This window comes from Cervus canadensis, chromosome 21 (genome assembly GCF_019320065.1).
Source record: "Cervus canadensis isolate Bull #8, Minnesota chromosome 21, ASM1932006v1, whole genome shotgun sequence".
In the NCBI taxonomy this organism is placed as follows: domain Eukaryota; kingdom Metazoa; phylum Chordata; class Mammalia; order Artiodactyla; family Cervidae; genus Cervus; species Cervus canadensis.
In genome coordinates, this window is record NC_057406.1 from 3,235,761 (window position 1) to 3,263,236 (window position 27,476).

The 27,476-nt window shown below is 59.0% G+C and overlaps 1 protein-coding gene across 2 annotated transcripts in view; it reads left to right on the forward strand.

The window, feature by feature from the left end:
- The window catches only part of CELSR1 (cadherin EGF LAG seven-pass G-type receptor 1), a 142,219-nt gene that overhangs the window by 63,740 nt on the left and 51,003 nt on the right, over positions 1-27,476 (forward strand). For both annotated transcript variants that reach the window (XM_043440781.1, XM_043440780.1), the window contains exons 3-5: positions 10,351-10,573; positions 15,933-16,048; positions 16,428-16,516. In XM_043440781.1, the coding sequence (XP_043296716.1) occupies positions 10,351-10,573; positions 15,933-16,048; positions 16,428-16,516 (428 nt within the window). The remainder of the gene's footprint in view (positions 1-10,350; positions 10,574-15,932; positions 16,049-16,427; positions 16,517-27,476) is intronic.

Genomic DNA, 27,476 nt, shown 5'->3' on the forward strand with positions numbered 1-27,476 from the left:
CAGTAGTGAAGTCAGCCTAAGGCCCAGCCCGGGAGAGGCCTGTAGTGGTCTGGGCTTCCGGCTCCCCGCCCGCTGGTGGAGGGGGACAGGTGTCTGGCCTCTGGGAGGCCTTTCCCGGCTGCCTTGCCCCCTGGGGGCGGAGGGAAGGAGGTGAGACAGTCCAGCAGCCTTGACACTGAGAGGGGAAGGGGAAAGGCTGGAAGGGAGCTGGGGGCGGGGAGCAGGGCTTCGGGGTGCGAGGGGTGGACAGCGGGCATCTCCGGTGTCAGGAAGCCGGTTCTTAGCAGGTGTCACATTTCAGCCCTGCGTACCAGGGGCTCAGAGCTTCCCTGAATCAACTCCTCTCACCTGCTCCCTGGCCTCCGAGGGGCTTGGGTAGTTCTGGGGCCAGAAACAGAGCTCCCGCCTGCAGGGCGGAGTGGGTTTCCAGCTGGGGAAACTGAGGCAGTGGTCAGGAGCCTGCTTGGGACACCTTTGTCCACCGCAGCGGCCTGTGTGGGCTGGCTGGGAGGGGTGGCGGGGCCCTGGGTGGGAGGAAGGGAGTGGATGGGCCGATTTTCTCAGGGTTTAACCTTTTCAGGACCCTGTCCTTGTCTCTGCTCCTGCTGCTGAAGCTGCCCGCGTGAGCGTGAGCGGGGCGGGTGGATCCCCGCCGAGGGGTCTGGTTCTTCTAGTTCACAGCCCTAAGCTGCTGCTTAGGACCAGGAGGCAGTTTTCTCTTTATGGAAAAGCTGGTGTCCTCAAGCCTCTACTCGCCCTTCCCCTCCTGGGGCCCGTCCTGGCCTCCTTCAGGGCCCCAGGGATTCGGCCTGGCTACACCACCCCTCCTGCCGGCCCCAGCCCCTCGCCTCCTCTCTCCCTGCCGGGGCAGCCCCAGGCCCTTCTGAAGCGCCTCTTGGCGGGACCACGTTCACATCAGCATCTCCTGGTTCCCGCCCTGCCCCTCGGCTCCCAGACCTGCCATGACGGTCACACACATGTGCACACACCCCACATCACATATACATGCCACACACACACACACACACACACACACCACATATACACACACACATCACGTAATAGACACAGATCACATAACACACACACACATGCACACACACCCACATCACATATACACACCATGCACAGACACATTACACATACGTGCCACACATATCATATATACATGCCACACACGTTACATATACATACCACACACATCATGTATACACACATCACATAATAGACACACAGAGATCACATAATACACACACACATTACATATACACACTCACACTACATATACACACCTATGCATCACATAATAGACATCACATAATACACACATACATGCCACACATCATATATACACGCCACACATCACATATACACGCCACACACACATTACATACACACACACACCACATACACACACATCACATAATAGTCACAGATCACATAATACACACACATGTGCACACACCCACATCATATTTACAAGTCACACATAGACACATTACACATACAGGCCACACACATCATATATACACACCCCACATTGCATATACATGCCACACACACATTACATACACGTCCATGCATACCACATATACACACATGCACATCACATAATAGACACAGATCACATAATACACACATCTACGCACAGGCACATTACATGCCACACACATCACATACACACACATCGTATAATAGACTCAGAGAGATCACATAATACACACACATCACATATACACATGTGCATCACATAATACACACACGTGCACACACACCCACATCACAAGTCCACGCGAAGAGTTGGACACGACTGAGCATGCCCACACTGGCAAACCCTCTGCGGGTCTCAATTTCCCGCCTGTGGAGTGGGGGCATGTAGGAGTTCCCACACCAGGGGCTGTGAGGCTGCCCGGCCCCGTCACGCTCAGCTGTCAGGGCAGTCGCCTTGCGCACGAGCCCATGTAAGCTCGGTGCCCCTGGGGCTGCTCTGAAGGACGTAAGGCCCTCCAACCTGGGGTCTGTGGTTCTGGCACTTCAGGCTGGGGTCCCCGGGCAAGCAGTGTCCCTCACCGCCCAGCCCCAAGCCTGGGCAGGACAGGCATCCAGTGATGGGGACGCGCGTGAGGCCATGGCAGCCGGAGGGGCCTCAGCTTTTGCAGCTAAGACTGCCTCTGTAGGGGCGGGCGTCCCTTCCCAGTGGTCCCACAGGGACTGTGCCCTTGCCGCCATGAGCAGGAGGCCGGGCCCCGGGCCCTGTGGGCAGCGGTTGCGCTGCTGCGAGCAGCATGGAGCACGGCTGTGGGTCTGCTCCGGTGAGCCTGCTCCTGGCTGTGGGGCGAGGCTGGCAGTCATAGTGGGCGGGGGCGCACGGGGGGCTGCCCCAGGGTTCGGGTGACTTGGAGCAAGCACTTGAGCCCAAGCAGGACCCTGGGATGCTTGGAACAAGTTTGGAAGTCCAAATTTACTTTAAATGAGAATTCCTAGAAGAGGAAAACCGAAGTTAAATCTTGATAAGCAAGTGTAACTGAAAACATTTATTACAGTAAAATAGTGTTTCTTGTAAGAGCTATATATATATATATATATAAAGTTAAAGATAGAGGGCTACTGAATTTGGTCCAAGTTATTTGCCTGAAATAAAATGATTTTAAGAATTAAAAACCATCACAGCACATCTCTTCCCAACTCTGAGTTCTGTGGTGCCAAGCTGGCTGTGATGGGGGTACGTCCACCATGGAAATCTGGGCTTGCCCCTGAGGGCTGGCCATCGGGATCCGCCAGGTCACCACTGCGTACAGGATATAGTTAAGGAAACATGTAAGTGGATTTCCGTGTGGTTTGAACAAATTAACGGGAACGTCTGCCCTGGGAAGTACCCTGTTCAGGTGCCCACAGGGCCCTGGGGTTGGCCAGGGGTGAGAGCCTTTACAGGGAGCCCCATTCGTCTGAGACCGGCAGGCTCAGGGTTCTCACTGCCTTCTTTATTTTAAGAAAGTCATGTTTATCTGTAGAATTAATTCTTCATTCATGACATCAACATCTTTCTGACATTATTTGAATCAAACGTGAATTTTTCAAGTTTTATAATTCTGTATGAGCAGTCGTCATCGGCTTGCACATGGCGAAGTCCTGGCATTTTATGACTTCATCTCACAGGCATTCATCCAGTACCTGCTGTGTGCTGGGCGTTCGCCAGGCACCCTCTGTGTGCTGGGCATTCTCAAACTCGACCCTCGGACAGGCGGTCCCCCCCGCCACCCAGAGCCTGGGGAGCCAGAGGCTGAGGGGCAGTCATGCAGTGGGTGTCACCCTGGGGCTGGGATGGAGAATTCTGGGCCCATCAGTCTGACCTGGGCGCCCTGGCCCTGCCCAGGTGGGTGAAGCCTGCAGAGGGTTGGTGGGTGCCTGAAGTGGGGCTGCGTCTGGGCACCAGAGAGTCATCCTCAGAGACCAGAGTGAACGTGTCAGGCCAGAGAAGGCCATGTCCACGGGATGACCCTGATGGCAGTGAGCATGTGTGAGTGTGTCTGGGGGATGTCAGGCCCAGAGAAGGCGGTGTCCGCGGGGTGATCTTGATGGCAGTGAGTGTGTCTGGGCAGTGAATGTGTGTGCAGCTGCCCTTCAAGGAGGGAGACCGTGCAGCCGGCCTGGGAGGTGGGGAGTTGGTGTCGACTGGGCAGGTGTGTGGCTGAGGCCCCGTGGCGGAGGGTCTCTGTGGAGCAGCAGGACTGACGGGAAGCCAGGCGGGCATTCTGGAAAGCTCCCCCGGGTGTTCTGTGGGGAGCAGGCAGATCTGTGAGGCGCTGAGCCGCTGGGGGCGGCCAGGGGCCGGGGTGGTCGCGGTGGTTGTGCAGACCAGGCTGGTTTAGACTTGGGTGTGACCGACCGTGGAGGCAAGTGACTCGGCCCCTGGGGGGTGACTCGGGCCCTGGGGGTGACTCGGGCCCTGGGGGTGCACTGTGGGGCCAAGGGAGGAGGGGCGGGTAGCTCCGGGCTCTTGGCCCCCCTCCTCTGTGGTGGCTGCGGGACCTGGAGAATGGAATTGGTTTGGGGAGACAGGTCTGAGGCCTGGGTTTGTGGGGGCGAGGATGGGAGGAGGGGATAGGGGGGTGTGGGCCCAGAGAAGGGGCCTGAGGCATGGCTGTGGAGCTGGGGAGCTGGCCCCTCGCTGGCCGGCTGGGGAGGGCGGGGAGAGTGTCCCTGGGGCAGGGAGGCCAGAGCCGGTGATCACCGGGTCCCTGAGACACCAGGATCGTGGCCCTGCAGGCTCGGGTGCGGCCCCCTGAGGCCAGTGTTTACTGGGAGAGCAGTTTTAGGGTGGACGCAGAGGCCGCTAGGGGGCCGGATAGTGTCCTCCCAGGTTCACGTCTGGAACCTCAGAATGTTGGAAGCAGCGTGTCTCCAGATATAATCTGTAAGGCTCCCAGTGATTGGTAACATCGTCCCGAACTCGGGGTCCACCCGAACCCAGTGATGATCCTTTCTCTTATAAGGACGGGGAGACGAGACCTAGGGAAGATCTCCACGTGACCACAGAGGCAGAGATGAGGGATGAGGAGGCCACAACCCCGGGAACACGGGTGGGGGGCCTGACAGCTGGGGGAGGCAGGAAGGAGCCCCCCGGAGCCTGCAGAGGGGGCCGGCCCTGCTGACACCCCCAGATCTACGAGAGAATTCACTTCTGTTCTTCTTAAGCCCTCAGCTTTGCCGTACTTGTCTCAGCAGACCCAGGAAACAAATATGACTACCTGTGAGAAAAGAAAAACCTTTTGTGCTTAAAACAAATAATTTCACAGCGACTGAGCTTTATTTGCAGTTGATTTAAAGTTGCATGGTGGGTTAAGCAGAGGAACGGAGGAACCCCGCACGTCAGCACGCCCTTTCAGCGGCACGGCGGGGCCCTGCGGCGCCCTGCGGCAGCACGCGTCCTGCTGGGCCGTCCTCCATCCCCGGGCCCGCCTGAGGACCCAGGCTTCCCGGCGGCCGCTGGAAAACCGCCCGTGAGCAGGAGTACGGTGGGCAGAGTCGAACGCAGGTCTCCGAATGAATGGAGGGCGCGCTGGCTCTCTCTGAGCAGGCCCGCCCTTCTCTGGCCCAGGCAGCTGGGGCACTATGCCGGGCGTCGCGGGAGCCCCTGGGTCTTGGGTGGAGGTGGAGGGGTCCAGACGTCCCGTCGGCTCGAGGGCAGAGCCCGTGAGCCGCTGTGGCCTTGGTGGGGACGGGGCCGCGCTCGCCTCCGGGGCCGCGCTCGCCTCCGGTGACATTGGGCTCCGGAGGCCGGCGCGGGGCGTGGCGCCGTGGGGAGGGCCGGGCCAGGCCCCCTTTGTTTGCCGTCACGGCCTAGGGAGTGCGGCCCGCCCCGGCCTCTCACCGCAGCTTTATTACTTCAGAACACTCCGTGCCTGGCCCTCGAGCCGCCAAGCTGGGACTTGGAGAGCAAACACTCCCAGACGTCACATGGATTTTAAAAGGAGAGATTAGAGAATTTGAAGTGAACGAAGAACAAATACACCTTCGGCTGAGCACTTATGATTAATGAATAGAATTTAAGAAGGCTGTGAGCTGCCCACCTGGGAAGGGGCCAGGAGCAGGGCTTAGTGTGAGAGTGTGTGAGGGTGTGAGTGTGGGCGCGTGTGTGCATGTGTGTGCGTGTGTGGCTGAGGGCGGGTGTGAGGGTGTGAATGTGTTTATGGGTGTGAATGCACGTGGATATGTGAGCGTGTGTGTGACGGTGCGAGTGTGTCAGCAGCGTGTGACTGGGTCTGAGTGAGGGCACGCGTGTGTGCATGTGAGTGAGGGCACACGTGTGTGCATGTGTGTGAGGTTATGTGTGCCCCTGCACGCGTGTGTATGTGCACAGCCTGCCTGGTATCCATGGCGGGCGGGGTGGGGCCCCCCGGTGACCCGGGAGCCGGCGGGGAGACCAGAGGGTCTGCCCCAATGCTGGAGCCCAGAGCGGGGTGTCCGGCCGGGTGGGCCGGGTGGGCCTCTCCCTTCCGAGCAGCATGTGAAACCTCTGTTCGGGGGCCGCTGCCTGCTAGGGGAGAGCGGGTGGGTGTCCTGGGTGGGCCTCTGGCCTCTCCCTTCCCTGCCTGGTGGGGAGGAAGGGGATGGGAAAAAAAAACCCGCCTGACCCTGCCAGGCCCTGGGGGTGGACACAGCCCTGGGGGTGGGCTCGGCCTGGGCCCCTGGCCTGATGGCCCCTGTGGGGTTATGAAATTCGGTAAGAGCTCAGCGATTGAAACTCTCCTCCCTGTGTTTGAGGGATCCAGGCTGGGTCACCTTCGCTTAGCAAGTTGTGCGTTCTCAGCTGTTGCAACCTGGGGAGGAAGAAACTCTGGAGGAGGAGAGGAAATTCAGATTTCCCTGGTGCCCTGCTTGTTTCCAAGGATCGTCATGCTAATTATAGATCAGTTTCACTCGCTCCTCAAAAATAAGCTCCTGTGAAACGTTCCCTCTTGGGTGACAGATAAGAGTTTTCTTACACCCGTCAATAACTGAGCTCTTGAAAATCAGCTCTGTCGGAGGTCGGCCTCCCTGAGAAACAGACCCCGAGGCTCGAGATCCACCTTCTCAGGAGCCACGCCTGGGCAGGGGGCGGGGACGGGGGGCACACGGGGTACCCAGAGGAGACGCTGGGCCTCAGCAGTGCGGCCGCAGTGACCTCTGTGACCCCACGTCTCAGCTCTGGGGATGTGGTGCAGAGGAGGCTGCCCTGGGCCACGGGGCTGGGCTTCCCCATCTCCCCGCTGAGCTGTCGCTGGCTGTGAGCTGCCCCGGCGGGGGCCGTGCAGCTGTGGGTGAGGGACTTCGGGGGGATGGTCTGAGTTCAGGGTCTCAGCTGTGAGTGGTCATCACCCAGCACTCTAGAGCCTCCGTCCTGGCGGGGCATGTGGGGTACACACAGCACCCACTCTCCACTATATCCAAGAATTAATGCTCAGGACTTCCCTCGGGGTCCAGTGGTTAAGAATCCATCTTGCAATTCAGGGAGTGCAGGTTCAATCTCTGGTTGGGGAACTAAGACCCGACATGCTACAGAGCAGCTCAGCCCATGCACTGCAACTAGAAAGCCCGTGCGCGGCAAGGAAAGATCCTGAATTAACACAGCGAGTATCATGTGCTGCAACCAAGACCCGCCGCCGCCAGATTTTAAAAAGCTGATGATAAGTTTTAATATCGCTATCCAGTTTGTTCACATTCCCAATAGACTCATATGTGACTGCTAGGTCTGAATTGCATCCACCCCCGCCCCCAAATTCACAGGTTGCAGCCCTAACCCCCAGTAGAACTGTAGCTGGAGGCGGGGCCAGCAGGGAAGTGGTTCATGTAAATGGTAAGGGTGGGCCCCCATCCAACAGGGTTAGTGTCCTCTGAAGAAGAGACGTACTTAGGAGACGTAGTGTCTCCTAAGAAGAGACAGTACTTTGGCCACCTGATGCGAAGAGCTGACTCATTTGAAAAGACCCTGATGCTGGGAAGGATTGAGGGCAGGAGGAGAAGGGGACGACAGAGGATGAGATGGTTGGATGGCATCACTGACTCAATGGACACGAGTCTGAGTAAAGTCTGGGAGTTGGTGATGGACAGGGAGGCCCTGATTTCCCTGGGACTTCCAGCCTCTAGGACCGTGAGAAATACATTTCCGTTGTTTAAGCCCCTGGCCTAAGGTATTTTGTGACGGAGGCCTGAGCAGACTGAGACAGTCGGGAATGTATTCACATGGTTCAGTGTTGAAGAGGCACAGAAGGGCATCCAGGGACACCGTGTCTGAGGGCCCTGGTGACTTCAGTTCCAGGGTGATGCTGCCACTTGAACGCACGCCCGTCCGTGTACCGAGGGTCCTGATGCTGGATGCCACCGTGGCTCTGAGGGGCATATCTCTTCATACCCGAGAGCTCTAGCATCACAAAGGAAACGTTGATCAATGTGACCATACCCAGATGTAACACTTTTGTTGCTGTCGTTGAGTAGCTGATCAGTCATAGCTGACTCTCTGACCCCATGGCCCTCCAGGTTCCTCTGTTCATGGGATTTCCCAGGCAAGAATACTGGAGCGCGTTTCCATTTCTTCCTCCAGGGAATCTTCCCAACCCAAGGTTCAAACCCATGTCTCCTGCACTGCCAGGCTTTATATTTAGATTTTTTATATCTATATCATAAATATAAAATTTTATGTTTATATATTTATATTCTTTACTACTGAGCTACCAGGGAAGCCCTATAATATTTTTATGTGTCCACAAATACATAAATAAGTTGAAAGTTAAACTTAAGCCAGGAGGGAGTTGTCACAGAAATGGCAGAGCATACTTAATTTCTGAAATTTACGAGGAGCTTGTATACAGAATAAAACAAGACCAACCATCTGATCGAAAAATGAACACAGGACTCATCGGGCGGTTCGGAGAAAGGAAAAGTACGTTGCCAGTAAAATTCGGGCAGATGTTGAACCTCAGCAAAAATTAATGCAAATAAAACACCTTGGAGGTTCATTTGTCAGAAATATAAAATATTTCACAGATTGAACCAGCCTCATGTTGGTGAGGATGTATGAGTTTGTGCATCCTTTTGTGGAGGGCAGTTTGGAAATACTTATCAAGTGTGTACCTTGATTCTCCACTTTCAGGAATTTTCTCTATAGAGATATTCTTAAAACACACCAAGGACGTGTATCAAAAAGTTATCCGCAGGGGCTTCCTTGGTGGCCAGTGGTGAAGAATCCGCCAACCGAGGCAGGAGTCACGGGTTTGATCCCTGATCCGGGAGGCTCCCACGTGCCGCGGAGTGACGGGCCGGTACCTTGCAGCTCCCGAGCCTGTGCTCCAGGGCCTAAGCTCTGTAACAAGAGAAGCCACTGAAGTGAGAAGCCTGGGGACCACAACTGGAGAAACCCCTTGCAGCAGTGAAGACCCAGCGCAGCCAGAGACAAATAAATTAATTAATTTAAAAAGTGATCTGCAATAAAAGCAAGCTATAAGCAGCCCACCTGCCCATCAGCAGTAGAAGGAGAAACATCAGTGATTTAGATTCTGATGGGGTCCGCTAACGGAATACTGTGAAGCCACTGGGAGCAAAGAGAAGCCCTGAGTGCCCACAGGGAGGGTCTCCACGGTACCCCTGGCCCTGAGCCCACATGCGGGCGGCAGGGCACCCCGCTCTCCTGTCTCCTCCAGGCCTCACTGTTTACACGGTGATTGTGTGTGTGTGTGTGTGAATATAATACTTTTATTTTAAACTGTGTTCATTAAGGGACTTCCCTGGTGGTCCAGTGGTTAGGTTTCCATGCTTCCACTGCAGGGGGCGTGGGTTCGATCCCTGGTTGAGGAACTAAGATCCCACATCCTAAATGGCAGGGCCAAAAAAATTTTTTTTAAATGTGTTCATTTAAAACTCAGTAACTGGTGAAAATACGGGTGGGAACTGGGGAATTTCTGGTTGTCGGAAGCTCCTGTTGGTCTGCGGGTCTGTGAGGGGCTAGCGATGTCCACCCCATGACAGGCAGGCCCAGGCCGTGTTCCAGGGAGTGAGGGTCACGCAGCCAGGCCCCCACGGCGGCCTCACCACTGATGGGCAGCCTGGGTCTGGCATGCGTCTGGGGCAGAGGCAGTCAGCGTGGGCTCCCTGGTCAATGGAAGCTTCCAGAATCCCCCTGCCACGGGGTGGGGGGGGAGCAGTTAGGCCACGGGGAGGACGGTGGAGCACAGCTGGGGGCAGACTTGATTACAGGGTCAGAGCCCAGCCTTGTCCGGGGGGCCGTGGGTCTGCGTGGGAACCGATGGGCTGGGGGCGCTCTGAATGACCCCGCCTGCTCCCCCGTCTCTGATGAGCCCCGGGTGCCCAGTTGTCATGTGGGCGTGGGGAGGGCGCGGGCCCTCTCAGCATCCTCACTCCTTCTAGATGGGGCTCTTGGAAGAGCGCTGGGCTCAGCTGGGGGCTCAGAACAGGGAGGGGTGCTGAGAGCCACTCATGGCAGCACACACCCCTGTCCCCCCCTAGGGCGGGGACCCCGGAGGCCCAGGACAGGGACAAGCTTGGATCGGCTCAGCCACCTGGTGCATTCAGCGGGGAGGCCCCCAGGGTGCTCACCACCCCCTGGACGGCCCACCGGGCGCTGGGTGCCCTCACGCCGGCAGGAACACCACGTGTCTGATCACAGCTCGGCTCCAGGGCGGTTCCCGGAGGCCCCAGGTGCCCCGGGGTTTGGGTTTAGCAGCTGGTTCTGCAGTAGCGTTTGTGGCCTGGGCGGGGGAGGGGCCCTCCACTCCCCCCTTCTCCTCTCCCCGACCCTCCCGGACCCTCCCCCCCAGGCTGCCGTGTGACCCCCTCTCTCCCGCTCCGTCCCCCCAGGTGAGCACTGTGAGGTGAACGCACGCTCCGGCCGCTGTGCCCACGGCGTGTGCAAGAACGGGGGCACCTGCGTGAACCTGCTCATCGGCGGCTTCCACTGCGTGTGCCCCCCCGGCGAGTTCGAGAGGCCCTACTGCGAGGTGACCACCCGGAGCTTCCCGCCGCAGTCCTTCGTCACCTTCCGGGGCCTGAGGCAGCGCTTCCACTTCACCGTGGCCCTCGCGTGAGTCCCCGCGTCCCCGCGCCGCCGCCTGTGCTGGAGGTTGGGGGGTGGTCTCGGGTCTCAGAGCCGCCCTCCGTCCGCGGTCACCCTGGCCGGTGCTGCCTGCAGGACCCCATGCAAATAGAGGATGTGGCTCCTGATTCAAGGGCTTCCCCTGTGGCTCAGCTGGTAAAGAATTTGCCTGCAATGCAGGAGACCTGGGTTCGATCCCTGGGTTGGGAAGATCCCCTGGAGAAGGCTCCCCACTCTAGTATTCTGGCCTGGAGAATTCCATGGGCTGTATAGTCGTGGGGTCACAAAGAGACTTTCACTTTCACTTCACTTTCCCCTGATTAGAAAGTGAGACATTTCCAGTTGCCAACAGCAGAGCGTTAACGAGCTTGGGGCCCGGTTTCCCAGCTCCCACGCCTCTGAAGCCAGCCCGGACGCCCTGGTGCTGCCCGCCTGCCACCACGTGGGCACTTCTGCCATCCAAGGGCCCAGAAATAGGGGGAAAGGGCTTGGGACTCAGACCCGGCATAGGCTCCTGTGGGGCCACGGGCGAGCTGGGAAACCGCGGGTGGGCGGCCTCACCCCTTTCAGCCCTGGTCCCTTAACCCATGACGGCGTCCAGGCTGACTGTTCACTCGAGCCGTTCTTTTATTTTTGCAGTTCTTTCTCCAAGAGAATTTAGATTTAACTTGATTTTTTAAGGTCTATCATTTCTACTGTAAAGATTTTTCTCAAGTTCAACTTAGTAGAATAAGGTGTATTTTGTGTTTGGTGAGTGTTTGGGGACGCAGTCTTTGGGCACACAGTCTTATGGGAAAGCACCATCCGTGTCCCCCAGAACCAGATGCTTGCTCTGAGCTGCCCTTTGGAGCTCGGGGCCTCTCGGGGCAGGATGGGGCAGCTCCCCTCCCGGGGGTCCTGCCCCACCCAGGGAAGTCCTTTCCTATTTCCCCCGCCCCCCATTGCACTCAGGTCCTCTGAGTCCCTCACCCCTGTGTCTCCCTGTCTGGCCGCTTCTCTCCCAGTTTCCAGCATCTCGGCCTGGGCCACCGTCCCCCCCGCCCCGCCCCACCCCGGGTGACGGCTGTTGTGTCCCCGACTCTCAGCCTGCGCCAGGGGGATCCTTGTCGGACACGTCTGCCAGGCCTGCCTGCCACCCGGGGTAAAACCCAGCTTCTGAATATGGCACTCGGTGGCCCCTGTGTGCTGACCCCTGGGGACCCCGATCCTGGGGAGCCGCCCTCACCTCCTGATGCTCTGGACCTGCCCAGCCCTGCACCGGTGCTTCCTCAGCCCCTCCCACCTGCCCCCATCCCGTCTCCCGCCGCTTCCTTCAGGAAGCCCCTGTGAGCAGGCCGGCCACGCCTGCATTCCAGTGCTGGCCGTCCAGCGTTTGGCCATCTCCTGCTTGTCTGCTGCCTTCAGCCTCCGATGCCCCTCCTCGCGGGATCAGGCTGCCGTCCACCCTGCCCGACCCTAAGGTCCTGCGGGGGACACGTGGTTAACGTGGGGGCTTGCATCATTGGCGGGTTTTCTATGTTGTGGCCCAAATCTGCTCACTGTAAACCCATCCTCCACACGGGGTGGCCGGGTGGGGACCTGCTGCCAGGATTCCTGGCCCTGATTTTTTTTCCCGGTTGTCGGATGGTTTGATTGGTCTCAAGTCTCTGAAGCAGATGCTCGTCTTGTGAAGCCTTTAAATGGCCCTTTGGGCTCCCTGGCTGGGACCGGGCTTCGGCCCCAGGACTGCTGTGCCTGTCTGTCCACCCGCTGGCCTGAAGCTCCTCACAGGCTTCTTGTCCTGTGTCCTGACACCCAGGGGCCCAGAGGCCAGGAGCGGCTGGCTGGGAGTCCCATGCCGACACGGCGTGAACGCTCACTGCTCCCTGCCTGTAGCCTGCAGACGACAGGCTCACTGGGGGGCCTCCTGGTCTCCCAGAGCAGGGGCTGTTTGGCCTGGTGGCCGTGGGAGGGATTGAGTTGCAGAGGGCAAAGCTTCCAGGCATTCTGAATGATCTGGAGTGCCAGCCGGGGGCTCTGCAGAGGGGGGCAGGCCCCCGAGACCCCGGGCCCGCCCACCTTGTCCAGCTCCAGCCCCCCGGGAGATTCTCGGGCTTGGACGTCTGCACTGGGTACAGACGGGTCCTTTTGAAGGGCGCTCTGTTTAGAGATGTGGGTCCCTGGTGAGATACCTTCTGGGCTCTGCCCAGCTCATCACAGACCTCAGCGTGGACCACTCAGTGGCCAGCCTGCTTATCCTGATCTGCCGGCATTTCCCCGTTCAGCCCTCTTCCTGAATCTTCCTCGGGGGCCAGCTTTAATGAGACAGCAAGAGCAGCTCTCATCTGCTCTGGATCCTTTGAGCATCACCCCCTTTCCCGGGAACTTGGAAGGAGGGTGGAAGACGCGGCTCTGCTCGGCCCCCTGACCTGACTGCAAGGCTGGAGTGGTGTTTGATTCCAAGAGCAGTTGTGAGGTTTGGGCCGTGCGGAGCCCGCTGTCTGGGGGTGATCGCCCACGTTCTGGTGCACGGTTCGCGGCTCCACCACAGCCTGTAAACCAGCGAACCGGGGTCCCTCTCGGCGTGGAGAGGGCGCACATGAGTTGGCACTTGCTGTTGCCCTCCCACCCTCTCACAGGGCCCCAGTGCCTGGCCCTGGCCCTGGTCCTGGCCACGCCTGCTCCCAGCCCGCTCCCTCCTCTGCCCGTAAGTCCTGGGCTCAGGAGGCCACCGAGTGGGCACAGCCTTCCAAACAAGGGCTCCTCTTTGGCACCCTCACCAGCTCTGCATGAAGCGTGGCTGGCTGTTTAGGGCAGCAGGCTCCCGTGGGTGCCCACCCCCAGATCAGAGGTGCCCTGTGTCTGCTGGCAGAGTCATTGCCCCAGGTGGTTTCGCTGTCTCTGTGGCCATGGCTGCCCGCCACTGGGCATGACCAGCAGCCCTCTGGCGCGGGCAGTGCAGCCTGTGAGCTGCAGGAGGCTGCCCTGAAAGGTGACCGGAAGTCCTGGTGGGGGCAGCCCATGGATGCAGAAACCGGCAAAGGAAGTCTGGCGGCTCCGGACTCAGAGCCTGAAGAGCAGGCCTGTTTAACTAGAGGTCCCTCCAATGTCGTGTGTGTCCCATGCTTGGGAAATGTCGTATTTTAGGTGATCATGTGAGAACAATTTAGGGACAGTTTCCCATGTACCTGATGGCGGCTAGGGTGCCGAGGTGATGCCAAATCAGGGAGCGTTTTGCATCAAAGGCCGAATCGTGAAAAGTCCCCCGGAACGTGGGCAGGGCCGGGAAGGAGCTGGCCCCCTGCCTGCTGAGGGCCGCACCGTGAGAAAGGTGGGCTGGGGCGCCAGCCCGGGGCTTTTGTTTCAGGCAGTTTCTTTGGAAGCAGCTTCTCCTCTTTCTGGTTTCTGTTTGCCCAGGGCTTGGGCTCCGGGCCGGGCACCCCCCCGCCTGCCTCCTTTGTCCTCTCTGCTCCCCGGCCCCCTCTCCAGGCTGCGGTTTCTGCTTCTGCCCTTTCTCCTTTGGCGCTGTTCAGACCCTGCCTGGGGCCCCGGGGCCCTGCATTCGCTCTTCCATCCTGGCAGTGCAGGGGGCCCGCCCCCAAGGACCCTCCCGCACTGATCCTCTGCACCGGCTCCCACCCTGGTCCAAAGAGAGACCCACACCCGTCAGACTTGCAGAAGGGGAGCAGGTGCGGCCTGCGGGTCTCAGGAAGCGAGCCGCTGTTAGTTCAGCTCCTTTCTCCTTCTGCCTGCTGGCTGCACACTCAGAGCCTGCACTTGGCTCTGCATGGATTTTTAGGGTTGTCATTGGCGCATGCTGCCTCTAAACCGAGGGGCTTCCAGCTGCGGGCAGGAGCTGCCGGTTCTGTGTACCTCAAGTGGGGAGCTGGGGTCAGCCCGAGGCTGGCTCCCACAGAACCCGGCCGCACGAAAGCGGGTAAACTGACCTGGAATCAAAGGAATGACTTTTCCCGCTTAACCTCGGGGGAGAGGGACATCCAGCTGCCTCAGGAAACAGTCTTGCGTTTCCCCCGGGGTTTGCGGGTTCTCTGTAACCATGGGGTCCAGGAGGCGTCGTGGCCACGTGGTGTGTTGGGGACCCTCGGCTCCGATGATAGCTGCCTCCTTATCGGGTAGGAGGAGATTTCTAAGGCTCTTTGTTTCTTGTCGGAGTTAAGTGGTTTTTTACTCTTGATGCTTCAACTCTGACGGTTTTCATGCGTCTGTTGGTTCACGGGAGCCCCATCCATGCATGGATGCAACACACTGGTGTTACACACTTGCCTGGACCAGATCTTTCTTGTTTGGTCTTGGAAATGCAGCCGTGAATGAGAGTCATCATCCTTCCCCTTAAAGGATCATGTGTCCTTTTCTAAAAATCTTTTTATTTAAAAAAGTGGGCTGTGGGCTCTTTGTTGCCTGACCAGGGATCAAACCCTCGCCCTTGCAGTGGAACCTTGGAGTCTTCACCACCAGACTGCCAGGGAAATCCCAGGAGCACGCATTCTCATAAAGGAACAAATAAGCAGGAGAATTTCAGAAATGAAATGAGTGATGTGATAGACTGTGGCGGGGGGCACAGTTTAGGTAAAATGAGTTGGGAAAACACAACTGCAGTGATGCCTGGGGGGCCTGCAGAGGCGGGGAGTTCACCCCCCGGGCGGGGGCCAGCAGGTGCGGAGGAGGCCCCTCCGGGGGCAGGGAAGGGGCAGAAGGACGCAGTGTGGCTGCGGCTGGAGCCTGGTGGTCGAGACAAGGGACTCTGGCCTGAGCTGGTCATTGGCACCCGCGTCCCGTGCCCTGGGGGCACACGCGGGTCTGCCCCCTCGAGCAGCAGGCGCCCTGCATGTGTTCCGTGCCCCGACATTCCCCGTTGGTACAGTGCATCATCCTTCAAGGGCATCATACGAAGGTTGTGGTAATCAGGTTCCCCCCAGAATCTACTTTGCTCCTTCCAGAAAGGAACATCGCTAATTAGATTTTGTGCTATTTGTATGCTAAGCCGCGTCCAACTCTGCAATCCCATGGACTGTAGCGCGCCAGGCTCCTCTGTCCATGGGACTCTCCAGGCAAGAATACTGGAGTGGGTTGCCACGCCCTCCTCCAGGGGATCTTCCTGACTCAGGGATTGAACCCGCATCTGTTGTGTCTCTTGCGTTGGCAGGTGGGTTCTTTACCGGCTAGCACCACCTGGACTGTCAACTCCTGATGTGAGAGAGAGAGTCCCAGGGGCCAGAGTCTTTGCTGCGCGTGGCCTGTGCTGTCGCCCACTCTGGCTGGGCCTGTTGCCCTGGGCGCCCCACCCCCGCCGGCCCTGCAGACCTTCCACCCTGGGGTCGTTCATTGTGCGATGTGCTCTGCCCCCCAGGTTTGCCACCCAGGAGAGGAACGCGCTGCTGCTGTATAACGGCCGCTTCAACGAGAAGCACGACTTCATCGCCCTGGAGATAGTGGATGAGCAGGTGCAGCTCACCTTCTCTGCAGGTGAGGCCCCCCGCGCGGGAGGGAGCCGCCCTCGGGTTGCACCCCAGGCGCTTCGTGGGTTAAAACCACCCCATCCTGCAACAGCGCCTTCTAGCGTGCCGACCCCTGGCTCTCCGTCTGGGAATCCGTCCTGTGGCGTGGTCGGGGGCAGTCCCCGAACGCACTGTTCATTGCAGCGTTGTTTATGATGCTTCAGGCACAGCTCAGATGTCCAGAGACTGGGGGATCCTCGCGCCCTCTGTAGGGTGAAAATATTGACAAAGCCACTGAAAACGTTTTTTTCCGGGTTGCCGGGGAGAACGCGGTCCAGACGGTCAGGGGGACTTTCCGCCTTGGTGGTCTGCTCACGTCTCCTCTCTCCGGCCCCCCTGCCCCGCAGGCGAGACCACGACCACGGTGGCGCCGCAGGTCCCGGGCGGCGTGAGTGATGGGCGCTGGCACTGGGTGCAGGTGCGCTACTACAACAAGGTAGGCCTCCTCCTCCAGGCAGCCCCCGCGGGTGCCCTGCGGCTCCTTGGGCCTGAGACACACAGACGCTGAAGTTCAGATAAATATGCCGGCTGGCAAAGTTCTTTAGGAGACCAGCATCTGTTGAGGGTCTGTGTGAAGATACCCAAGCCCCACAGTGTGTTGGATACTCCCTCAGGGAGCGCTGGGACCCCAGAGATCACCCTGCCCCCGGGGCAGGACGCAGAAAGAGCTTATTCATTGCAGCTGCCTTGGCCGAGTCATTACTGGGGGCTGAAATCCCAGGCCATTCAAACACAGTCCCAAGGCCTAAACCTACCCGGCCTCCCTGGATGAAACCCGAGAGTCAGAAGGCTCTCCCAGGAAACGCTGTGAAGGTCTGGGCGTTTTTGGGGGGTTTCCTTTCATTTTGCTGTTTCTTGACTTGTAAGGAGACTCCTTGGTGGTTTTTGCATCAGAATGCCCGCTTTCCAATTGCAGGGGATTTGGCACGCCCTCTTTTCCTTCCTGGGGAATTCTAGGGCGCCTCCCCCTCATGGCGTTCAGCCACAGATTTGGGCCTGGCTTGGCTCACAGACAAGGGGTCCCAGCTCAGTAAGGGGTACGCCAGTGGAGAAAGAGCGCTGCCTTTCAGCCTTTGGACACCGTGGGGATCTAACTCTCCACGTCTCCACCGCCCTGAATGTGTAGCCCCCGGCAGTGATCGCCCCACACGGTGCCCCTGGTTTTTTGCCCCCAACCTGAGGACAGGCGCTCCCCTGTCGCCCCGCCCGGGGTAGAGGGTGGCCGGGTTCTGACTCAGGTGTGGAACTCGGCGCTGCGTTCGTGACGAGGGCCGGGGTGCAGGTCTGAAGTGACACGGGGGCTGGCGTCCCTCTCGGGAACGTGAGGACCAGGTGGGCAGTGTCCACAGCTGCCTGGGACGGCCGCCCCGTTCTGTTAGGCCCGGGCCGTGGTCTTGGCAGTGCCTGCGTTACCTGACGCATGGCTGTGTGTGCAAGCTAAGGAGGTGGGTTGGGGGCCGGCTGGGGGGCCCAGAGGAAGGCAGAGCGCCCCCAAAGACAATTTCCTCGCTGCCCCATCTCTTGTGCGGGAGCCTCCTCCTACGGCTGTGCCCGTGGCCGATTGGGACAGTCATTAGCCAGTGCTAGGCGCCCACCTGCTGCCCACTTGGAACAGCCTCGTGTGGCCACAGTGGGAGATGAAGGGTGCGGGGGGACCCTCAGAGCCGCCTCCTGCTGACCTCCACTGGCTTGAGGATGGACGGATCCTCAGCTTGGGTTTTTCTCTCTGCGGGGTCTTAACCCTCCCAACCTCCTTTCCCCAACTGCTACCCGTGGGACTTTCTCACCTGATTCAGCAGCTCCAGAGGAAAGCGGGGGCCCCCCTAGGGCCCCCCAAGGGAGTTCTGCCCCACAATCCGCTGGAGGTTAGATGCTTTCTGCCCCGTCTCTCCGCCCTGGAGGCAGTGTGCTCAGCAACCGTAGGAGCGCGGGGCAGCAGCTCTCGGCTGGCGCAGGTGTGAGGCCCGCCGAGCCTCCTGGGGGGTCAGGAGCCCACGGCACGCGGCCCCGTCCACCGAGCAGGGACGGTCGGCTCTGACCGCAGGGCCTCGATGTGCTCCGGCCAGTGGGGCAGTGGACGGCCCTGATGCCCCAGGTCGTGGCGATGGCTTACCCGCATCCGGGCGGGACCAGCAAGAAGCCGTGTTGGCGGCAGGGCCCCTGCAAGGCCGACCCCCTCCTGGCCCACGGATGGGGACACAGGGGTCAGTGGTTTTCTGGCTCAGACACGTGTGGGCGCTTGTCGGGATGCTGCACACGCCCTCGAGTAGAGCGTCGGGAAGGTTGAGAGTCACAGCGGCCGCTCGGGCCACTAGCTGCTCCAGGACCACATGGCAAGGGCGTGGTGCCCGCAGGCTGGCCTTCCTGCCTCCGAGGCCAGGACCCAGGGGTGGGTGGTCCCTGCTCATCCTCTGGGGGGCTTCCCGCCCAGCAGGGTGCTGAGGAGACCCTCGGGGGCCCCCCGCTCCACGCCAGGGAAGCACCCGCGGGGCCTCCTTCTTCCTGCTTGTGTGGGAAACATCTCTCGGGGCCGGCTGAAGACCAGGCTTGAGGGCTGAGTCGGCCTCGACTGCCCCAGCAGGGTCAGATGCCAGTGTTCCCAGCTGAGCAGACGGGGCCTCTGGCTCGGCCCGCCCTGCCCTGGTCCCAGGGCGTCCATCGGCCTCCGCCTTTGCCCTGCACACGGCAAGGCCTGCCTGCTCACAGTGCCCCTGCAGGCGGCACTGAGGAATAAACTCCTTCCTGAAGGTTCCCCGGGGAGGAGGAGCCCAGGAGGCCTGGATCCCTGCCACCCCCCGCTTCCGATCCCAGGCGGGTCCCTCAGCAGCGCCTGAAGCAGACCCTCGGTGCGGGATTAGGCCTCTCCTCTCGGGCTGCTCAGCTATTTCCTCTCTTGCCCGAGGCTGCCGGGTGGAGGAAACCCAGAAGTTTGCACGTAGACCTTGAGGCCTCCCCTGTGGTTTGCTTCCTCTCACAATGGGAAGTGCTCGGGATTAGGGACGTCTGTCTCGGGAGCTTTGTGTCTCTGGGGGCCAAGGCGCTGACTTGTCCAGATGCAGAGGCCCACCCCTCCTCCTCCCTGGGGCCCAGGCGGGGTGGCTTGAGCCCGTGTGGAGGGGCTGCGGGGGGCCCGTGGCTGCAGGGGGGCCGTGTCAGGATGCGACCGGGGGGCAGGAAGGAGGGCAGCCGTGAAGGTGGTCTGTGGGGGGCGGGTCGCTCTGCTCTGCAAGTGTTCTGTCATCCACGTTGTGTCTGATCCTCTGGGTGGGTCCTGTGTGGGAAACCCCTGGGGCCCCATGGGGCCTCTCCCCAAGTCCACGGTTGCCCTGGAGCCTGTCTGGGCTATTTTACCAGTCACCCCAGCCCCTGCCCCCAGAAACAGGCGGAAACCTCCCCAGGATGGCTCCAGGAGGGCTTACGACCAAAGGGGACGGGGTGTGGGGCTTCCATCCATGTGGGCAATGCAGGACCCAGGGCTGTGTCCGCCTTGAGGCCAGGAGGGACTGGGAGAGGGCAGAGTGGAACCCGGACAGGAGGGGTCCTGGGGAGAAGCCCCTGTGCAGAGAAGTAACCTCCTGGCATCGCCCCCCACCCTCAATCTCCTGTTAGGCCTCCCACTGGCCTAAGGCAGTCGAAGCAGAGGACATGACCCCTTCATAGGGTCCACGTGGGTTGGTCCCCCAGGCAGAAAAGTGAAAGAAAGGGAAGGCGAAAGTCGCTCAGTCGTGTCCAACTCTTTGCGACCCCGTGGACTATACAGTCCATGGAATTCTCTAGGCCAGAATACGGGAGTCGGGAGCCTTTCCCTTCTCCAGGGGATCTTCCCAACCCGCGGATAGAACCCAGATCTCCCACATTGTGGGTGGAAGAATCTTAGCAGTTGAGCCAGAAGGGAAGTCTACCAGGCAGGGAGTCCAGCAAAGTCAGTTCACTTTCTGTCTCTGCATGGGGTGGCATTTTAAGCGAGAAGGGCTGGTGGCAAGATTCACTTTCAGTGGAGCTCAGGTGCCCGCTGGAGCTGGGTGTTTTCCTGGGAAGGTATTTTAAAGGCGGACACTTTGCACAAACTTGTTGAACTCCGTCAGACGCAGGTGGAACCTGGGGCCCCTCTGCTCACATCGCCCATGGAGGTTTGGAGAGGATTTGGAGGGTTTGTGGTCTGGTGAAGACCTGCCTGCCGGTGCAGGAGATACAATAGACACAGGTTTGAGTCCTGGGTTGGGAAGATTCCCTGGAGAAGCAGATGGCAACCCACTCCAGTGTTCTTGCCTGGGAAATCCCATGGACAGAGGAGCCTGGTGGGCTACGGTCCACGGGGTCACAGAAGAGTCGGACACGACTGAGCACCCACTCACACACGCCCATGTGGTCATCACCTGGTCGCAGATGTCTCTTCCTCCGAGGCTGTTGTGCAAGATCAGTAAACGTTTCTGGAGGGGTTACTTGGAGGCCCTCGCCCTGTCCAATCAGGCTTCTGGGGGGCAGACACGTCGGCCAGGAGATGACTGACGAGATCCTGGGCGGGGCCTCGGCAGGCGTGGCCTGTTCTGGTTCCAGTGATTCCGAGAGGACAGTAGGGTTGTCTCCGGTCGGTGCTGGAAGCATCTTCGTGCAGTGAGAGCTCTGGCCGCACGGCTTCTCTCAGTGCCCGCATCCCGGGCTTCCCACCGAGCAGAGCGTCCACTGTTTAGGGTTCCGGTGACCCAGCAGGAGGGGCCGCTGGCAAGGGGCTCACCGGGGCCGGCTCACCCGGGACGGCTCACCGGGGCGCACTCATCCCCGGCTGGTCCGCGTCCTTCCTGACCTCTCGGGTCTGTGCCGCACACCGCGTTCCAGGGGCTCCAGGGAAGTGGGCTCTGCGTGGGGTGGTGCAGGGGGGTCTGATTGCCTGATTGTGGGGTTGGAGAAGACTCTTGAGAGTCCCTTGGCCTGCAAGGAGATCCAACCAGTCCATCCTAAAGGAAATCAGTCCTGAGTGTTCATTGGAAGCTGCAACTCCAATACTTTGGCCACCTGATGTGAAGAGCTGACTTATTTGGAAAGACCCTGATGCTGGGAAAGATTGAAAGTGGGAGGAGAAGGGGATGACAGAGGATGAGATGGTTGGATGGCATCACTGACCCAATGGACATGAGTTTGAGTAAACTCTGGGAATCGGTGATGGACAGGGAGGCCTGGCGTGCTGCAGTCCATGGGGTCACAAAGAGTCGGACACGACTGAGCGACTGAACTGAACTGAGCTTGCGTACTACGTGGCTCCATCTGTATATCACTCCTGAAAGAGGGCGTGATGGGCCTGGAGCACGGATGAGTGGCTGCCTGGGCTGGGGGCGGGGGTGGGAGGGAAGTGGGTGGGGTCCCCATGCTGATGGAAACGCTCTGTGTCCTGACAGTATCAGCGTCCACATCTGGGCTGTGATGTTTACAGTCAGTGGAAACTGGGTAAAGGGCACCTCAGATCTCGCTTATTTTTTAGAATTGCGTGTGCATCTAAAATTAACTCAAGAACTTAATTAAAAGAACTTTGAGAGATGGGCAAATATGTGCTGGCATACACAAATTTTTTTTCTGAAGGGCACCCTCCTCCCCCCCAAAGCAAATCCATCAACAGCACAGATCAGATAGCTGTGCTGGGTCCTAAGCCATCCCACGCATGGTATCTTGAAACATCAGCTGTTTATTATTCCTGTGATTCGTTGACGGGAGGCATTGTTGCAACTCTTTCTGCAGAGAGTCCACCGCATGTGGATGCCTTTGGGAATACGGTTAATGAGAAAGGAGGAGGCCTTCGTGTTCACTTTATAACTTCCTGTGACATCTTACGTGTTTCATGTTTTCTTTTATTAAAGAATACAGTAGGAGTCATCTGGGTGATGGGCTCGTGAACCATTTTTGTTTTCTTTTCTAAAAAATTTTCCGTTTAGAAAATCATTTGATTCAAAGCAGGTACAAGATAAGGAAGCTAAACTTTTTTCAAGTGTAGGTAGGCATTTGCCAAGTACATCAACCCTTCGTGATACAGAGGGCCTGGTGGGCTGGTTACTGTCCCCCGTCTGCACGGGCTCTTCTTAGCCTTGCTCCTCCCACTCACGGAAGTGGTAGCCTGGGAGCCTTGCAGACGCGTCGGTGGGACGCACTGCACACGCTCAGTTCCTACCAGGCAGGCTCACCCATTCCAGCCTGAGTCCGCGGTCTGGGGTGTGAATCGTTTTGTTTCTCTCCGGCGGGGTTTCCTGCTTTCCTCGGTCAGTTTCTGGGGACAGGAATGGTCCCTGTTTGTGTCTGGACCCGTGGGTAGCTGATCTACGTCTGACATCGATGTTCCTGTGACCGCAGTGGGAGCCCAGTCCCCAAGCGGGCGGGGCGCCCACCTGCTTCCTTTCCACACACACCCCGTCAGAGGGCAGAGTCACCTGCTATGGAAACACAATCACTCAGCCCCACCCGGGGCCCCCGATCCCCGCCTGTCGTGGAAAGTTGCCCGCAGCCCGGAGCTCAAGGCGGCTCCACCGGCCGCCCTGTCCCACCCAGCGTGCCCACTCAGCCCCCTGTCACTGCCCCCCAGTGCTCTGCAATGAAACACTGCCCGCCCCGAGCCCCCTGCCCTCCCAGGCCGCCCCCCTTTCTTCACCCCTGCCCCCTGCCTCCCCAGGACCAGCCTGTCCCTGCTGAGGTCCTCATGTCCAGCCTGGGGGGAGGACACAGAGGGTCGGGGTCGGGGCTGGACGGAGCTCACCCGCCGGTGCCCTCCTGCTCTGCCCTCCCCTCTCTCCCACCTTCCCAGCCCTTTCAGGCCTCACCCCTGCCTTCTCCCCACCGACCCAGCCCTGTTCCCACCACTGCACGGCATCTTAGCGGCTTGCGCACCTGAGGTGGAGGCGGGGAGGCTGATCAGAAAGAGGGTGGAGGCAACTGGGAGGCGCTGGGGGTCTGTAGGGAGAAGCTGAGGATCCTGGGGTGTCTTTGTGGCCATGCACACTCTGGGGACGGAGAGAATCCCATAGGGGTCCCAGCAGGAGCAAGAAGGAGCTTTGCAAGACAGTGTGTGTGTGTGTACGCTTGAGTGTGAGTATGGATGCTTATTGAAAGCCTGTCTCTCTTTGTCCGAGAAGGTTTTCTAGAAAGATGACCTGTAGCCTGCAAACCCTGACAGCCCAAAGACGTGTCATTGCTGAGGCCGCCTTCCTTTCTCTTTTGGACCCTACGAAGGGCCCCTCCCTCGACTCTGGTCCAGCTGGGAGCAGCCGACGTCAGAGTCATAGACCCCAGGGATGCAGGGCGTGCGCGTCTTGCAGGGCGCTTGAGGGGTCTCCACTTTGTGTCAAGCAGCTTCTGGTCCACAGAGCCCCTAAAAGAAGGAACGTGTTCCCCCAACTTTCCAAGAAGGAGCTATGTAAATGGAAAGAACCCCAACCTTAAGCCCTCCATCTATCATTGGAGAAGAGACCCCCTTGGAGCAAAGCTGCATGAACTCCCGGGTTCCCAGAAAACTTGAGGAGCCTGCCGGCCAGGCAGATACAAACAAGGGATCTGGCCCGGTGGGGTCAGCAGCTCAGACACTCCTGGCCCCCGCTCACTGGCCCCCGAGCTTGTCTGGTGAAGGGCCGCACCTGGTGAAGGGCTGCCGTCCCCACGGAGCTCGCTGGGGCCGGTAGGAGACGCTTCTTTACACACAGTGCCGAGCGCACAGGCCACGCTTGATGGACCTCTGCCTCCCAGCCCTGGGCTCGCCCACGTCCGAGCAACCATCACAAAAGCACTTCCTTCGACCTGTGGCCGCAGTCCTCAGGAGCCGGGTCACCACTTTGCCTGAGAAGCGGACGGCTCTGCTGTGGTCCGTGTTAATGCGACCAGTTGGTTGGCTCTGATCCTTGTAAAAACTCTTTTCTTTTTAATGCTCCCCAAATAAAATGGGTCCATTCTCACAGCCCAGTATTCTGTTGGACAGCTGGACACGTGAGGGACTCAGAGCTGAGTGATGCTCTGCGCCCTGGAGAAGGACCGGAGGCTGCTGTGAAGATGCGCTGAGTCCAGGCTGCTAGCTGCTCCTAGTTTTTTTCGTTTTGGCTGTGTGGTTGCCGCTTGCAGGATCTTACTTTCCCAACCAGAAACTGAACCCGGGGCCATGGCAGTTAAACTCCCAAGTCCTAACCACTGGACTGCTAGGGAACTCTTGTTTTTTTCTTTAAAGGTGTTAAAAAAAGAAGCTATATATTTTTAATGCAGGAAAATAGGGCAGCAAAAATACAGGGAGAACAGCCATTTGTGTGTTTTTTGGCTTTCTTCCCGCCTTTCTTAGCAACAGCACGGCAGCAGCAAACTTCCTGGAACGTTCCCTTCACAAACGTCCCTGTGCATTTAATCCCACCCGGGAGGCCCCGTTTTCACCTCGGTTTTACGGCTGAACCTGGCTCAGGGGTCTGGGGTGGAGGGTGGGAGTCAGGGGGCTTTGCTAAGTGGGGTCAGGATGTGACCTCTTGGCCTTTTGGAGGTGATGCTCATCGGAGGCTGTGGACACTGCTGTCCCCTGGCCCCTGCCAGCCTTGGGCCCTGACTGTGTTGCTGTGACAGCCAGCCCAGTACCCGGGACTCGGCCCGGGGCCCGGGTCCACTCTTCCCAATGACGCTGGACTTAGCCTCCCTCCAGGAGATGCTGCCCAGCTGGGCACTGCGTCCCCTGCCCCAGGTCCCCGGCAGGCGAAGAGTCAGGAGCAGGTGCCCCTTTCTGCCAGTTGTGTGCCCCGCCAGGTGGCCCCGTCCGGCTTCCATGCAGCAGTGAGCTGCCCACGCCCTGGGGGACGCTGTGTCCATCTGAGGCTGTGGGTGTCCCATGTCTCAGAGGAACAGGGTCAAGAAGGCTTGGACTTAGGTCTTAGTGTTAAATTCAAGAAGTAAATATGTTTACTGCTTCATCTGGCGGAACTCTGAGCTCCTCCTGACAATTTCATTGAAGAAGGTTGTTATTTAGTCACTAAGTCATGTCCGACTCTTGCGACCCCGTGGACTGTAGCCCACCAGGCTTCTCTGCCCATGGGGTTTCCCAGACAAGAATACTGGAGTGGGTTGCCATTTCCTTTTCCGTTGAAGAAGGTGGAATGACCTTTTTTCTACATTTTATTGAAGCATAGTTGATTTACAATGTTGGGTTTAATTTCTGCTGCATAGAAAAGGGATTCATAGACACTCTTTTCCACTGTGGTTTTACCCCGGAACATTGAACATAGTTCCCTGTGGTGCACCATGGATGTTGTACGTCTACTGTGTATTCAACAGTTTGCATCCACTAACTTGCATCCCACCTTCCTTCTCTGCTCCTGCCTGGGTGGCATTGGGGCGAATCCCTTCCCATAAGAGATGTGGACCTAGCTCTCCATCGCGGAGCCCAGGGCCCCTGTGTGGAGGCCTGGTCAGTGCTCAGGGTCTGGGAGGGGCCGCAGCCTGCCTAGGGGGCAGGAGGGCATTCCCACCTGTGTGTTACAGGCGGGGAAGCTGAGCGTCAGAGTCGCTACCAGAACACCCAGCGACTGTCTGCACGTGGGGCGCTCCCCCGCAGACCCAACCTGGGCCCCTGGGGACGCAGCACCTTGATCTGCTGCTGGAGTTCCCGCCAAGTCCTGTTGGAAGGCTCCCTGGCCGTTTGGTTTGGATCCTGGGAGTGTGTGTGCCTGGATGTTTTCTCCTCTCGTCCACCACTTAGCATCAGAGAAAAACACCACGCCTGCTTCGGAGCAGCCATGCCTCACCTGTGTGCCTGGGCCAGGGGTTCGCCACGTCTTGGTGTGCCCCCCGTCCAGTGGGCTTCGTTCAGCTGGCCCAGTGGTCGGGTCTGAGCCTCGCACGTACACGCTCCCGGCTGCATTTTGACCCTTTGTGACGGCTGCATTTTGACCCTTTGTGACATTCCTCAGGCCCAGCCGTCTGTGAATTCTTTGATATGAACGTCGGTTAATCATTTCTGACACAGAGCGTGAATCTATTTCGTTCCCAAGACTTGCCCCTCCTGGTATCTGGTTTCGAGGGCCCCCCCACGCCTCCTTCCCTTGCATCCAGCATTTGAAATTGAACCCCGTCCGCCTCCCCGATGAGGAATTGTCTGCAGCAGGTTAAAAGGCTGCAGAAATATGAGCACTTCGTAAGGACCAAGCCCCATTGTGTCACGGTCCCCACGGGCCGCTCTGGGACCCCTGAATGGAAAAGCCCAGGGAGGGGGGGCCGCCCGGGGAGAAGGAATAGCTGAAGGGAAATAAAAAGGGGCAGACCCCAAGTGATGACTGCGGGCGGGTGCGCCGGGAGCCGGGAACCCGGATCCACACAGATTTGCGAAGCCGGTTGTTTTGGTCCCCCTGACGCACACAGCGTCCTTCAGATCTCTTCTCAGGGGTGGGCACGGTGGGTCTGTCCTCGTTGGCCCCGATTCCACCTGCCCGTGGTGGGTTCTGCTCAGGGCGGCCTGTGCACTCAGCGCGGTGTGGCCCGCCCCTCCTGCAGACCCTGCCTGCTGGCTTATGCCTCCAGGTCTCGATCTTATGCTGGCTTCCCTCGGCCCCTGGGTGTCCACGCCAGGCCGCTGTGGGGCAGGGCTGGGGGTGAGAAGGGGCAGGGATGCCCCGGCCGGGACAGCTGCCGCCTGGGGCCAGGCCCCAGCAGGGAAGGTCAGGGACTCGGGCCCTTACCTGTCCTGTGCCCGGAGCCCCTCCCACGTGAGAGGTGAGATGACTCGTGTACTGCCACGTGGCCCCTTTATTCCCGGCCGTCTTTTTCTCTCGCACAGACTTTAAAAGCTCATCGTAGGGATACGAAGGGGCAGCTGCCTTCGCCTCGCCGTCTTTGCTCCTGCCCTCCGCACCTGCAGAGCCTCCCGTGCTCCTCCTCCCCAGCCCCCGTCTCGCCCTGGACGCGCGCGTGAACCGTTCACGTCACATCCCTCCTGCCGGCGCGCGGGTGGCCGTGTGCACCTGAGCCAGGCGCCGTGGCCACCTCTCGATCGTCCTGATTCCTCTCCCACCTGCCGGCCATCCACCCACGCTAGGTCTTCCCTCGACCAAGACGGATGAGCTGAGCCCAGATCAGACACCCTTGCTGGGGTCTTTGTTACCTTGACCCCCGAGTCAGGCTGACCGTGTCAGCACACACCCTTCCCAAGCCTGATGGAGAACGTTCACTGCTCTTTCTGCCTGTAATTGCTTGTGAGTCTCGCTAGGAAGGCTTTGGGATGCAGTTTATCCTCATTTGACAGATTAAAAAAAATGGGGAAGGTGAATGCTTGGGTGTCCATCCAATCTTTTTTTTTCCTAATTGGGTGAAATTTACACAGAATTAGCCATTTAAAGTGGCATTTAGTGCATTCGTGATGTTGTGCAGCCACCACCTTTATCTGGATCTGAGATATTTCCATC